Below are 14,939 nucleotides of genomic sequence, written 5' to 3' on the forward strand. Positions count from 1 at the left end.
GGAAGAGGAGGGTCGTGATATCTACTATGACTTCAATAGCAAACTAGATAGACGATTGTCCAGAAAGAGGCTGATTGTCGTAATGCAGCTTGATGTGCAATATATTATGCACAATAAACCAGTCCGAAGTCGTGAGCTACAGCTAGTCAACAGTCTCAAGCATTCAGACACTGGCACATGTTGATGTTTCGGGACGCTTCCGTTCCTTCCCTTTCTCAAAATGATATACGATAGAGTCAAAGAGAAGGGAGGTAGACTCTGCGTTTACCTACTATCGTGTTGATGAGATACATGAGTCCTTTCCTCGATTTCGTGGTAATTGTGTACTCAATATCATTTATATGAAAGGTAGCTTCGTCAAGCGTCCGATTCTCTCAATTAGTCCGTACCTACTAGGTACCCAGTATCCAGATGAAGACAATGAAATGAGACTGCCTCACTGCCCGGACTGATGCAGAACGCACGGACCAGTAGCATAGACCAAGCATAAACCAAGCATAACTAATCCTTACCTTCAGAAGGTGTCCTCAATTACAACTTCCAATTGTAAGAAATGTGTCCGTACTTTTGATCGCAATCATCATCACGAAACGACTACCCGTCATTTTTGAATTGTCTCAAGGCAATCAATCTGCTGATTCTCACAGCTTGAATTCCTACCAGATTTCACCCAGGGATTGCGCATTGCGACAATGCTTTCCTTTCTCCAGAACCCCCGCCAGGCAGCGGCTCAAGTGCTGAATTTCGCCCTCATTCTTTCTACGGCGTTTATGATGTGGAAAGGTCTTTCAGTAGCGTCAGATTCTCCATCGCCAATTGTTGTCGTATTGTCTGGCTCCATGGAACCTGCATTCCAGCGTGGAGATCTCTTATTTCTATGGAACAGGAATTTACTGGAAGAAACCAAGGTTGGGGAAATTGTGGTTTACAATGTCAAGGGAAAGGATATACCTATTGTGCATCGATTGGTTAGAAAGTTTGGCGCAGGGTAAGTGCCTCTATTTCACTGGCGCGGTGGAAGTACCACGGACTCTCATGCTGATATTTGTGACCATAGGCCCAAAGCGAAGTTATTGACAAAGGGAGACAACAACGTGGCAGATGATACAGAATTGTATGCGCGTGGACAAGATTATATTGAGAGAGAAGATATCATTGGCAGTGTAGTGGGATATATACCATTTGTGGGATATGTTACTATCTTACTCAGCGAGCACCCTTGGCTTAAGACTGTTATGTTGGGAATGATGGGTTTGGTTGTAGTTCTACAGAGAGAATAACCAAGGGAATAGCTGAATTTAGGATGGCACCCAGAAAAAGATGATACCCCAAGTTTACATGATCTGAAAGAGTCGACGCACATGTGATTGTGAGGATGTTTTGCTGTCAATATTGTGAAGGTGATAGACGTGCAGGTGGGTTCATGCAATGAAATTTGCGGAACTTGGAGAATACTGGGGTTCTCTTCTCTGTAGACTTTGCTGTATATCTATCTAATATCAACCAAGTTCAGTTCGGAGGGATTCGAACAATGGATAAAGACAAAGATTTGGAGACCTCTACGAGCTCAACCTAGGTACCTTTTTGAGGACAATTCCTGGCTGCAGAAACCCACACCCTTCTTGAAACTTCAATTTTCGCAAAGGTTTAAACACTCCAGCTACCTAGTGCAACACCTACTTTCCGCATCCGATAACTTAATCATCAGCATGATGATGATTCCGTAAAAGTAGCCTTCCGGCAAAATGCTCAGCCTTGCACTTTCTATCCTCGGAACAACAGGGATGGAAATGCCGATTATCTTCAAGCTCTGACGTGAACCTTGAGTGAATTTGGTTGGGTTGGGTTACGATAGCTTTCTATGAAGTACTGCACTCTCACTCACCTCATATCAAACACTCAATAACAAAACAGAATAAGTAACTTTATAATAGAGCTCGCTCTTACAATTCTTAATAACTCTTAGAGATCGATATCCACTCTATTTCTTATAAGTAAGAATCCTCAAATACCGATCTTATTCCTATTATAATAACAAAGTAAACAGGACCTCAACTTCCACTGCAATTCTCGAATTCCCTCCCTCCCCCATATCAACATACCTACCCCGCCATAATTTGCAGCTACCTTCGAAGCTCTCAACCGTCAAGATGGCAGCACGACGTATCGCCAAAGTTCGTAACTCTTACTCCTAAATCCAAATTGAAGCAGAGTATGGTCTAACAGAATGTATGTTAGGAGTTCAAGGAAGTGACCGATAACCCCATTCCAGGCATCAGCACATCTTTAGTGAAGGAGGAAGACTTGCATCAATGGAAGGTCGAGATGGAAGGTCCTGCCGAAACACCATATGCCGTATGTTTTTCTATCTACACAGCTTGTCGCTCGACTCTTCACTAACACTTGGCACGTCAGGGTGGTTTATTTGTTCTCAACGTCGTCCTTCCCAAAGACTACCCATTCAAACCTCCCGTGGTCAACTTCGTAACTCGCATTTACCACCCCAACATTACCTTCGATGAAAAAGGATCAATTTGCGTGGATGAGTTGAAGCAAGACAAATGGAAGCCTAGTGGAAAGATTACAGCTATTCTCGGGGCGATCAGGAATCTTTTAATCACTCCAAACCCAGATGACCCTTTAGAAAATACGATTGCGGAGAAGTTGAAGAATGACGCGGATGGTTTTGCAAAGGAAGCGAAGGAAAATACAAAGAAATACGCCATGAAGAAATGAAGATTGGGCGGAAGTATGAATTAGGGGTAGCAAATCGGCGCTGTATGAAGGAAAGGATGGAGGTTGCATGATCTCGAAAGGGAAACGATATGAGACGAAGTCAAAGACATATGACGATGAACGACAGCGATTTTCAGCAGCGAGATGATTGGCATTGGCGTTTAAGGGTGCATAGAAGAAATTACTTTTACCGTATCAGACAGCCAAAAAAATCGGGAATATAAATACATTGCTTTTCCGGGGAAGATGTTGCATGATTTAAACTGAGCTGAATTCGAAACGGATGGATCATCTCCAAACGTACACTTTTGCATCTTAACAACCCATACTTTTTTTTCTCTCTTTCGCCATCTTTGCCCTTTTTACCAAATTGATTCTTACTTTTTCTTCCGTCGTAATACTGACTCCACTCTTTCGGAATAATGACAAGAATTATCGACGGATATGAGAAGAGATAAACGCTCATGCCTCCTTACTCTTCTGCTAGCATTGAGACGGCGGGTAAAAGTTGGGGAGGGAGAAGAACTAGAGGGGAAAGGGAGACGAGGGTTGAGCGTTATGGAAGATAAAGTCAAAAGAGATGAAATTGAAGAAGATGCTAGGTAGATATCTGATGACATTTGATATGACAATAAGTGACCGGGGTAGCTATGAATGAGATACTTGTTGGTAGATATGAAGTAGATATGTAGTCAATATGTAATAGATATGTCGTAGGTAGAGAGAGGTATGTAGTCGGATATATCATCTAAATCTCCTCATCAGAGTGTTGATTGAATTTTCCATATATTGTTAGAGATAAATTAAAATAATTTCCATCAGTTCTTCCTGACTAGCAAGCTTTATCTTACTCTCGTACCACATTAATAATGATTAGCTTGTTAATCATGACATATGTAGGTAGATATTTTATATCTTTTATACATTTTACATATTTACTTTCCAATTTGATCTCGCTTACTTCATCTTCTCCCTTGAATTCCCTTCTCAGTAGCTTTTATTAAAGCTTTTCCACCGGACCACTTCCCAAACACTCAGACATGATAATTCTTGGCCAAAGAATCTCAACCAGGATTATTGATGCAGCGGAACACCCAAATTAAGATTAGGATCAATTTTACTTTTTTCTTTTACCCTTCGAGATGGGGATACTCTTCGGCACGGAGGAGTTGATTGATTGATGATAGAACGACGGGTAGATGGGGATGGACTAATTGGAAAATGGAATCAATTGAACGAATAGCAGTCCAGGGGATTGAGGAAAAGGTCCTTTGAATTGGGTTTTATTATCGGCTAGTTCTTGGACATAGCGGGAACTGGACTAGATGGATGGATGGATGGATGGATGGATGGATGGATGTAACTGACGAACACTAGGTTTTTATATACATCTATCCCGAGTACAATCCAGAGTTCAAAGCAAGAGAGAGGACCTACACTACCTAGTACCTCCCTCCTACTTCGTATAGGTACAGAGGGAATCGTAATCGTAATAAAAGGTAGAGGACGGTACCTTGTTGTAAGAAGATCGCCATACATTGGCGTACAACGGGCGTATTTGGCCAGTATTAATTCGAAGATATAAAATAAAATATGGAACGTAGGTATAAATCAAAATTGTATGGAGTATTCTGATTGCTTGAGATACTGGATACCGGGTATATTATCTGTATCTCTCTCTGTTTGTCTAGGTACTCTATGAATCTGTCCATCTTCAACATCGATTTTTGAAATTTTCTTCTTCTTTTTTTTTCTTTTTTGCTTATTACTATTCTTATTACTATATTGCTATTACCTAGGTAGGTATTGGTATTTACTTGCTTTGACCATTTTACGAAATAAAATGAATTGAACCAAAGATTTCGAATTCTTAAACCTTTCCTTTATCATTCATCTACCTACCTAGGTCTCTAGCTTTTCCATCTGTCTGTCTGTCTGTCTGTCTATCTGTCTATCTGTCTATCTGTCTATCTGTCTATCTGTCTATCTGTCTATCTGTCTATCTGTCTATCTGTCTATCTGTCTATCTGTCTATCTGTCTATCTGTACCACCTGCAGTTTATTCATATATCAAATTCATTCATTCTCCAATCTCAAATTTCAACATCAAACCTCCTTCTCCCCTTCGTTTCATTAGTGGAGCGAGAATTTCATACACCTTCATAATTTTGGGTCTTTGCCTTTGTTTCAGTTGGAAAGGGTGGATCAACCGACAACTCCGTACATCCCATGCCATACCATGCCATACTGCACCATACCCGAACACCAAGATACCAAAATACCATCAATTATTACTCAGGAGTAGTCATTCACTACCTAATCCTTTCCTTAAGCTTCTCTTCACTCAAAATACAATACGAACGGGAGTACAAGCAAGTAGAATACTACTACTACTACTACTACTACTGCTACTGCTACTGCTACTGCTACTGCTACTGCTACTGCTACTGCTACTGCTACTACAACATCAACACTACGACGGAAGACACTTTTGATATCTCCTTCATTCCTTCACACTGCTTCATAGCTTCATAAATTCAATCCCTCACTCGCTCCAATAATCAATTAATTAACTGATTGATTAATTCATTCATTCATTATTACTTCTTTGCTGGTTAATCCCTAATCATATCCACTTTCCTGCATAATTCTTTCTATTCCTGGCCTTCACTTCACTTCACTTGAATCACTTCATACTCAACTCTCCATTCTCCATTTCCTATTCTCATACTTACTTCACACTCTCGTTAACTAAAATCGTTTCTAACATTTGAAACATTGGAGACACAAATTGAATTGCGAGGACAAGATACTGGAACATTTGGAACAACACTGAATAATTGGCCATTCTCTGGAAATTGGAGATTGGAGAATATACGGAGTACTGGTACCCCCAATACCTCGATACTCGAAGGATCAACTTCGCCGAATGCCTACCCCGACAATTACCATTCACCATTTCACAACATAATTGTACCACCTGCAAGACTAGCCTCTTTCTTCGACAGAAAGAAAGAAAAGTATCCTCGGACGAAAGAATCCTCTTGCTTTGATGTTGACGATTTCAATTACTACAGGGTCCTTCCGAATAAGATCGGGGTCAAAAGACCTGGGGTGAGGTGGTTCGAACGCTACTTGATATATATGGGGAGAGTTTGAAGGTTTAAATGGAATAGTCGCGATAAGGGGCTTACTAGTTTGGCCTTGACGATGAATATGGGAAATGGATATTATGGCGTTGAAACGTCTTCTCCCATTTCCAACAACATGGATAACAGGAGTCCGCATGTGCAGATCAGACAACAACGAAGTCAGAAATTCAACCTGTATCCAACAAGACCTCGGACGTCATCTAAAGCTTCCGAGTTATCTGTTAATACTTCTAGGTCTGGAAATCGCCCATTTCCATTTCCACCCAAGTCACCAACACCATCCACTCGAGATCATTATTTGCCCATTAACCCCCTCGCCCAAAACCCTCCTATCCCGCTACAAAGACCCTCAACCTCGCATCATTCAGCATCTAATGAACCCTCCCGATCTTTAACTGCTCCACCACAGCAGAAACTTCGACGAAAGCCTTCAGAGGCTTCACGATTGAGACAACTTAGTAACGTGCGATCGCATTCTTCCACTGGCAGGCGGACCCCGGAAAAGGTAGTAGACAATTTCTCTAGACCACGGCAAGCCAGTCTGCGGAAACGAAATGAGTCTCCTAGCCCTTTGATTCATGCCTCGACATTTCATGTAGAACCATCACAGGATGAGGAAACAATAAACAATGGATCACTTTTCAGTACAAGAGATAGAGGATTTTCATCATCTTCTTCACAATCAGGCCAACCATTACCTCCGCCGGCACCCGCACCCGCACCTAGCCTGCGACCTTCTGCGTCAATCCCGGACTATCATACTGTAGATCTAAATAATGCGAGACAGCGCAATATCCCACAAGCAAATTTTAGGCCAAGAACAGGAATCAATAGACCCGACAGTAATAACTCATCCATATATCGACGAGAGCCCCCGATTCGACCAACAAACTTTGATGACGAGGAAGTTCGAGCAAGCTTCAGATCTGCTTTGACTACAAACTCGAGTTATTTTGGAACAAGTGGGACAGAGAGGAGCAGTGTATTGACGAAAAGTAGTTCACACACTTCTTTCTTTGGGGGTAAAGACGAAGGAATGAGTGTGGATGATGCAATTGGCATGTATGAAGGTGGCTTTCTGGACTCGGGGGTCGAAGATAATGATTTGGAGGATAAGCTCCTGGAAATTGGTGCGGAAATTAAGCCCAGATCTGTATATCGACAGGAGTTCCTTGATGAAGACGACGAGTTTCGACCAATGACCCCAGATTCGGAGGGAAGGCAATCGAAGTTGGAAGAGGCAATGGATGATTCTCTTGCTCCTCCTCAAACTCTCGATGCGTCGCAATTTTCAATTAGAGGTTCCACGGAGATATTCCACGGCAAAGCTTTTGAGGCACAAAGTGCGACAGTTACCCCTAATCTTCCTTCAAGTGATTTTTCGGGGTCGAAAGAATTTGATGGTGCAGGAGCGCCTCATGAGACTCGGGATAAATACTTCGAACCGCACGCGGTAGTGCCACCGCCACCAACACCAATTGCTTCAGACCCAGCTAGAGACAGGTATGGTTTCAAGAAAAAGACACAATACGTTTCTTTGGAAGAATATGAAGCTTGGAGTGGGCCTTATAATGAATACGTTGAGCGAAGAAGAAAGAAATGGGTGTTACTACTCAAGGACCACAGTTTGATTACCGACAAGCCAATTCGATTTCCACCAAAATCAGCAAAAGTCAAACGTTTCGTCCGCAAAGGGATACCGCCTGATTGGCGCGGTGAAGCTTGGTTTTGGTATGCAGGTGGTCCGGCTATGGTCGCTAAGCACTATGGAGTTTATGATAACTTGGTGAAGCAAGCAGCTGCAGGGGCGGTTAATGAGACGGACGACGAGATTATTGAGCGGGATCTCAATCGCACGTTCCCGGATAATATCAAATTTAAGCCGGATCCTCCTCCTGTTTCAGAAAAACGGACTAGTCAGCCGAGTATAAAGGAGCCGGAGACCCCAATGTTGAAGTCGTTGCGGAGAGTATTGCAAGCATTTAGTATCTATAACCCCAAAATAGGGTATTGCCAGAGTTTGAACTTTCTGGCGGGTTTGTTGTTGCTGTTTATGGATGAAGAGAAGAGTTTTTGGATGTTGAATATTATCACGAGAGTTTATTTGCCAGGAACTCACGAGGTTAATCTAGAAGGCGCAATGTTTGATTTAGGAGTCTTGATGACAAGTATCAAAGAATCAATGCCGGCTATTTGGGCGAAGATTGGAGGAGAACTTGATGGTACGGCAGGAGATGGCAGGCTATCCATGCGTCTTCCTCCCATTACATTATGTACCACAGCTTGGTTCATGTCATGCTTTATTGGCACTCTTCCAATTGAAACTACCCTTCGCGTCTGGGACAGCTTTTTCTTTGAAGGATCAAAGACTCTTTTCCGCATCGCTTTAGCAATCTTTAAGGTAGGAGAACAGGAAATCAGGGCTGTTTCCGATCCAATGGAAATTTTCCAAGTCGTACAAACTATTCCTCGAAGACTCGTCGATGCGAATGGACTCATGGACGCATGCTTCCGACGAAGAAATGGTTTCGGGCATATCAGCCAGGAGACCATTGAGGCACGAAGAGCAGAACGCAGGAAAGGCTACGCGGAAGAAAGAGCAATTGCTAACGGGGAAGTACTACCCAAGAGAGGTGGAACCTTCTTTTCCAAGAAGAAAACCAAGAGTGCAGAGAATTAAGAGACAATATTTACTGTGACAGGCATATGTCCTAGGGAGTAATTGGGGAATGTATACCTAACATATGGTGTTTGGTGGGATTGTGAGTTTTCGAGGCGTCATTGGCTTTGTTTTTCATTTGTGTGTGTGGGAAAAAGAGAATTTGGAACCTGGGCCCCTTTTCTTTGCGTTTTATTACGATGATTATGAGGTAGCATTTATATGGGGGCATATACAAATATGGAGGGACTTTAGAAAGATTTTTTTGCGTTGGTACTACTGTATATTAAATTTGAACTTCTTGATAGGATTGTAGGGAGTGTTGGGATTGGACTGGGCTGGGCCGAGAAAGGGGGAGGGAGGGGGAGGGAGGGGGAGGGAGGCAAGCAAGAAGGATGATTTTGAAGGTATGGGGAGACAAGATAACTGTAGTAGGTATGCAAATAAAGATAGTGTGTGTGTTGGCATTGAAGTTGTTTGAGGATATATGAATTTGATAGTGATTTTATGCTTCTTTAATCTACCCAGATGACCGACTCACAATGGAATGGCGCTCCATTAGCCTTAGGGAGCCACAGCCGTGGAAGTGCAAGTTTAGGATGCTCATGAAAATACAAAACGTGCCTAGGTCGTACTCGATTTGATACAGTTTCATCATTCACTCACTCGCATATATATGCATGGGTACAGAGCAGAGGCATTGTCAGGGGTAACAATGCCGGGAAATTTCACATTGCTTATTTTCGGTTGCCCTGACAACATTTTACCCCAGATTTACCTTTACCTAGCACATCAAATAATCTTCCCGCGACTTTTTAAACCTCCTTCATTGATCAGCACAAGAAACAACACTTTTCCAAATTCTCCCAATCATGGAATCGCCGACTGCAATAAATTCAACATCTTCATTATTCGAAGTTTATTTACGATTAAGACCTCCTCCAATATCAACTCAACAATTGTACCCCACGTTACCAATACCAGAGCGCTTTCTTACAGTTGAAGAACCCACTGAAGAAGAACTTGAAGATGGAACGGCATCTCCGACCCACATTACATTGAATCCACCAAATGACAATAGACGCAGGGCAGTGGAAAGATTCGCTTTTACTCGGGTCTTTGAAGAAGAAAGTTCACAATTGGATGTATTCCAAGGAACGGGTGTGCTGCCTTTGGTAGAAGGTGTATTGGGACCAAATGGTGGAGAGGGTAGAGATGGATTACTTGCTACATTGGGAGTCACTGGCTCTGGAAAGGTTGATATCTTGGTTTGATCATGTACAAATTGTGTATGTGCTAATGTAACTATCGCAGAGTCATACAATTCTTGGTTCTCGGAGTCAACGCGGACTCACACAACTTGCCCTCGATTTACTGTTTCGTTCTATTGACAGCAACATTCTCGATGTTAATTCACACCCTGGATTACATGGTTCAATTGCAGCATCAGATCCATCAGAGGCCCAAGTTATGTCTGCGCAGATGTTTTTAGATACATACTACTTCGACCCAGCTTCATCTCGAGGAAGCTCCAGAGCCCCAACACCCCAGGTGGTACGCGTGCCCATTCCCTACCACCCAAGTCCAACCAAATTATATCCATATTTGCCCCCATTCCAGGCAACAGGAAGTCCTAAGAGCATCAGGATCGTAGTCAACCAAGATGATAGTAAAACACCAGGATGTGCGCCAGTGCCAATTCCAGGAGAATCGACAGTATCGATGACTTCCTTTATTCCCTCATTTATGCAAGCTACTGCAACAGCAGCCAGGAAAATGATTAGTGCTAAAACTCCTCAAAAGGGCGATTCTTACCAACCTCCGAGACGAACGATACCTACAAGACCATCAGCTTTGCCAAGCAGTCCGGATATTACAGGAATTACGGTCGATGTTGATCATCATGCGGAGTATGCGATTCTGATCTCGATGTACGAAGTTTATAATGATAGGATATTCGATCTTCTAACGCCAGCGTCACTCAACAAATCTACAAAGGAATCTAGAAGAAGGCCACTACTATTTAAACCTACGGAGCAATCACCCGAACGAAAAGTGGTTGCTGGACTAAGAAAGATTATCTGCGGTAGCATGAAAGATGCTCTCATGGTTTTGGAAGCTGGTCTCAATGAACGAAGAGTCGCGGGGACTAATTCTAACAGTACATCATCTAGGTCTCATGGCTTTTTCTGTGTCGAGGTAAAGAAGAGGAGAAAATCGAGAATGCCAGGCACTTGGGGAGGAAGTTCACTTACAGTTGTAGATCTGGCTGGAAGTGAAAGAGCTAGAGATACCAAAACCGCTGGTGCTACACTAGCTGAGGCCGGAAAGATTAATGAGAGTTTGATGTATCTGGGGCAGTGTTTGCAGATGCAATCAGATTTGGAGAACAATACAAAGGTACGTTAAATTCACTTTTTTATCTCTATCTAAGACTTCAAGATTTAACCAAAAGAAAACAGCCAAATCTTGTTCCATTTCGCCAATGTAAACTGACCGAACTTCTTTTCTCAAACTCATTCCCATCTCATGGCGCAAAATCTTCTTCAGCAACCTACCATCATCGAAATCCTCAAAAAGCGATCATGATCGTTACGGCTGATCCATTGGGGGACTTTAATGCAACTTCGCAAATCCTACGATACTCGGCTTTGGCGAAAGAGATCACGGTTCCAAGAATTCCATCAATCACGGCTACCATTCTCGGATCATCTCAATCGTCTGATAGACATCCAAGTTACACCAGCCCTACTTCTCCTACTTTCTCTCGATACCGTGATGGTTCACATCAGACACCTACCGATACCGAACGGGAAACTATGGAAATCGCGGCATTAGAAATTGCACGCATGTCTGAGGAAATCGATGGTTTACGCGACGAATTAGTACGCGAGTCACGATTGAGAATGGAAAGTGAAGCACATCTTCAAAGTATGGAAGACAGAATGTTGGAACTAGAGATGGAAATTCGAGAAGAATGCTACGAGGAAATGGAAAGGAGAATCCAAGAAGAAGGTAGAAAGTGGATGATAAGATTAGAGGAGCATGGAGAGAGGGAAGAGGAATGGAGGGATAGAAAGGTTGAAGTCGTGGTTCGAGGTTTAGGTGCAGGCATCGCTGGAATGGCTGGTATTGCTGGGGATGAAAATAAGGAAAATCAGGACGGTGACCCAACTCTCGGACTCGAAATGGAAAACGCAAAGTTGTTGAGGGAAGTTGAGAGATTGAAGAGAGAGCTGAGTAGCAGGAGTCCGACGAAACCTCGAAAGCCTTCAAATAGAATCCTGAAGGAGAGTCGAACACATGCTATGGATAAATCAGCATCGCCAATTCCAGATGACGCCTCCAAGAATGAAGGACTGGAATTGCGGGACAGTATGGCGAGATTGAAGGTTGAGGATGACGAAATTAGAGTCGCTAGGAGTGCGAGTGCAAGATTAAGGATTAAGAAAAGAGATGTAGATCCAGGAAGTCCGACTAAGAGAGTTAGAAAACTGGCGCCGAGGAAGTGGGATTTTGCTGATGATGATTTTTAATTGCGGTTGGAGTAAATGGAATAGTACATGGGGGCCCGGCCTTGTCTGGGATGATTTGTACAATCAGTCAATCAATCAACGGAGTTTTCTCTTGGATAGCATGTCCTGGGCTGGACTGAGTTGGGTTTGGGGCCGAATGGCAGTATTGGATTGGATGCATAAGACTTGGTGGGGACTGGAATGGATAGAATGGAATAATCCTCCTGGTCAAAAATTGTTTTCGATACCTGTCTGGGATTTGTTTTTGGTACTTACTCCTTATGTAATTTGATAGCTAATTCTTATTCGAATATGATTCCTTTTGAGATGGTCGTTGTGTTGAGAGGATTCATGGCGCGAGGTAAATTGGGTTGGTAATTTTATGCTCGTGACATTGTGGTCTACCGAATTCAACTATATGCCCTGAGGCTAAATCAAAAAGGAATTTGGGGCATAGCTAGAATAGCCTTGATGGTCCAAGTGGATGAATAACAGTATGAGAAATCAATGGGAAGCTGAAATAAGGACATGTCGGATATTCGTGGAGGATCTTAGTAAAGAGCTGGAGGGAGGATGGGGAAGCTAGATCTCCATACACAAGTGATCCTCCTTCATGATGGGAACATAAAATATGTACACTCAGTTGATGGGAAGAATGTAAAAGTTTTACACTCCAACTTTCCAGGAGCGAATTGGAAAAGATCTAGGGTTAACAAGTATGCTGGACCAGGTTGGTGGTGGTCTTTGAAGGCAGTAGGGGGTGAGTTTTACATGCTGCTACCACATCAGACATCCCATTATGAACGCATTGCGGAATTAGACCCATCAATCTGAATGTCTTCTCTTCCACATTCTACATCGCACCAATTTTTTGGAATTGCGGGACTTTGAACTGTCCGCGTTGTTTGCTTTGCGTTATCCGAAAACCTGTCAGATCTTTAATTGATTTCAAATCAAACGCTGCTCGTTTATTTTGGATGGGAGGCTTTCCATAAATTTGGCCTAATTTCCTCTTCAAATCTATCTGCATCCAAACATTAGTACTTCAATTACGAACACTTTTGAAAGAAATCTCTGAAGCATTTATTAAGTTCAGTTTTAACATTGACATATTCCCGGTTACTTGTTTTTGGACCAACTCACTTCGATACTTTCAGTCTGAGGATAAAATGGCGAAATTAGTAAGTTCAGTTATACTTTCGCCCAGACCACTAGGTAGTTCTAACGGAACAAGAACAAGTACAAGTACAATTTCTCTATCCAGCGCACCAAAGATGTCTTCTCCACTCAAAAATATCATCATAATTGGTGCAGCCGGTAACTTGGGGACCTCGATCCTCGCTACTTTCGACGCCGACCCCAACTTCAATGTTTCTATCCTCTCTCGCAAGTCATCTAAATCCGTCTTCCCAACCCATCTCCTTGTTCACCGGGTCAGTGACGAGTATCCAGAAGATGAACTTCTGGTAGCTTTGAAAGGACAAGATGTAGTCATTTCAACTAAAGCAACAGCTGCTGCTGATGTGCAGCAAAAGGCAGTTATAGATGCAGCTAGCAAAGCCGGTGTAAAACGTTTTATACCATCTGAGTTTGGAAGTGATACGAGAAATGATGAAGCTATGAAAATCATCCCGCAGTACTTTAAGTATAAGCTGGACACTGTGGAATATTTGAAGGGGAAAGAAAAGGAAGGGTTCACTTGGTCTGCGTTTGTCACTGGCCCATTCTTTGAACTGTATGTGGGAGATCAATCGCGTTACTTTCTATTTGTAAATTGGGACTGATCAATTTGGACAATAGGGCTGTAAAACTTTTCATGGGCTTCGACTTAAAAGAACAAAAAGCTGTCGTATAAAACAAAGGTAAATATGCCTATTCAACCACGACAATGGCCTCTATTGGCACCGCTCTCAAAAAAGCACTGTTTCATCCAGAAGAAACCGCCAATAAATATCTCTTCATCTCCAATTTTTATGTTTCGCGAAACCAGATTCTCGCTTCTCTTGAAAAGGCGACGGATAAAAAGTGGGATGTTTCATATGTTGATGCAGAAGAGCAGAAGAAGATGGAGAAGATGGAAAGGGGAGGTTTCAGTGGTGCGATGGGGTTGATTAGATATGTTAATTCTGTGAAAGGATATGGTGGTGATTATACAGAGTATGAGGAGATGTCGAATGAGTTGCTGGGGGTACAGAAAGAGGATTTGGATAAGGTTGTGAGGGGAATTGTGGAGGGCTGAACTTGAGTGGAATCGAATAATGCGGTTTGGATTGTAGATTATAGCCTTCAAGAGATCGAGCTCAAGACAAAAAGTCATGAATGCGTATTTCAACCTCACTTCTAGGTGTAGTTATCTTCAGTCAATGCTGAATCAACGACGTGCACTTGCAGAACTAAAAAGTCAAGACACCATTGATAGCCATGCTTCAATTTATAGCTAAACATAATTAAGCAAATGCAACAAGTTTTTTTGGTCTGGGGGAGATTCGCCTCAGTTAACTTAGGGATTCGTCGTGTTGTGCCAGGAGATATGGTGATATAGCTACTTGAGCTGGACTATAAACCATGATAAAAGAATCATCAAAACAGCGCATTGTGATTCTGATGATCTTGTGGTCGTCAGGGGGATCTCCAATCATAAGTGTGACTCCCTCGAAGATGCATATTTGCTCCATGACTACTTCAGTGGGAAATAAGTCGGTGAATTCGGAATTGGGAAATGAGTTTGTTGACCCTTTCTTTGAGGACCAAAATGGCTGCTACATACCCATCCATTGGGGCAGGTTTGGCACAACCAGATATCTTGAATGCGGTAAAAGGAAATTATACGTTAACACAAAGTGGAAAAGTCAAACGCCACTTCTACCTGCAACTAGG

At 42.6% G+C, this 14,939-nt stretch overlaps 4 protein-coding genes across 4 annotated transcripts; all 4 read left to right on the forward strand.

Moving 5' to 3' along the window:
• Positions 1-536: 536 nt before the first annotated feature.
• On the forward strand, positions 537-3,021 carry EAF02_004520 (uncharacterized protein). Its single transcript, XM_038900568.1, has 5 exons — positions 537-988; positions 1,058-1,251; positions 2,041-2,174; positions 2,239-2,355; positions 2,416-3,021. Exons 1-5 carry the CDS (start codon positions 693-695, stop codon positions 2,734-2,736), a joined length of 1,062 nt encoding a protein of 353 aa, XP_038759080.1. The 5' UTR covers positions 537-692; the 3' UTR covers positions 2,737-3,021.
• Positions 3,022-6,003: 2,982 nt separating this feature from the next.
• EAF02_004521 (uncharacterized protein) lies at positions 6,004-8,568 on the forward strand (the record flags this gene model as incomplete). The annotated part of the gene is made up of 1 exon (XM_038900569.1): positions 6,004-8,568. The coding sequence occupies one exon, from the start codon at positions 6,004-6,006 to the stop codon at positions 8,566-8,568; it is 2,565 nt and encodes an 854-aa protein (XP_038759081.1).
• Positions 8,569-9,419: 851 nt separating this feature from the next.
• On the forward strand, positions 9,420-12,083 carry EAF02_004522 (uncharacterized protein; the record flags this gene model as incomplete). The annotated part of the gene is made up of 3 exons (XM_038900570.1): positions 9,420-9,803; positions 9,862-10,947; positions 11,010-12,083. 3 exons carry the CDS (start codon positions 9,420-9,422, stop codon positions 12,081-12,083), a joined length of 2,544 nt encoding a protein of 847 aa, XP_038759082.1.
• A 1,253-nt stretch (positions 12,084-13,336) lies between these two features.
• Positions 13,337-14,301, forward strand: EAF02_004523 (uncharacterized protein; the record flags this gene model as incomplete). Its single annotated transcript, XM_038900571.1, has 3 exons — positions 13,337-13,797; positions 13,863-13,911; positions 14,053-14,301. 3 exons carry the CDS (start codon positions 13,337-13,339, stop codon positions 14,299-14,301), a joined length of 759 nt encoding a protein of 252 aa, XP_038759083.1.
• Positions 14,302-14,939: the final 638 nt, after the last annotated feature.

The sequence above is a fragment of the Botrytis sinoallii genome, assembly GCF_014898435.1.
Source record: "Botrytis sinoallii strain Bc 23 chromosome Unknown BSIN_007, whole genome shotgun sequence".
Classification (NCBI taxonomy): domain Eukaryota; kingdom Fungi; phylum Ascomycota; class Leotiomycetes; order Helotiales; family Sclerotiniaceae; genus Botrytis; species Botrytis sinoallii.

Coding starts and splice junctions, on each gene's coding strand:
- EAF02_004520 (XM_038900568.1), top strand. CDS start 693: ATGCTTTCCTTTCTCCAGAACCCCCGCCAGGCAGCGGCTCAAGTGCTG. Junction 2,175..2,238: donor CAGCACGACGTATCGCCAAA/GTTCGTAACTCT, acceptor AATGTATGTTAG/GAGTTCAAGGAAGTGACCGA. Junction 2,356..2,415: donor CTGCCGAAACACCATATGCC/GTATGTTTTTCT, acceptor TTGGCACGTCAG/GGTGGTTTATTTGTTCTCAA.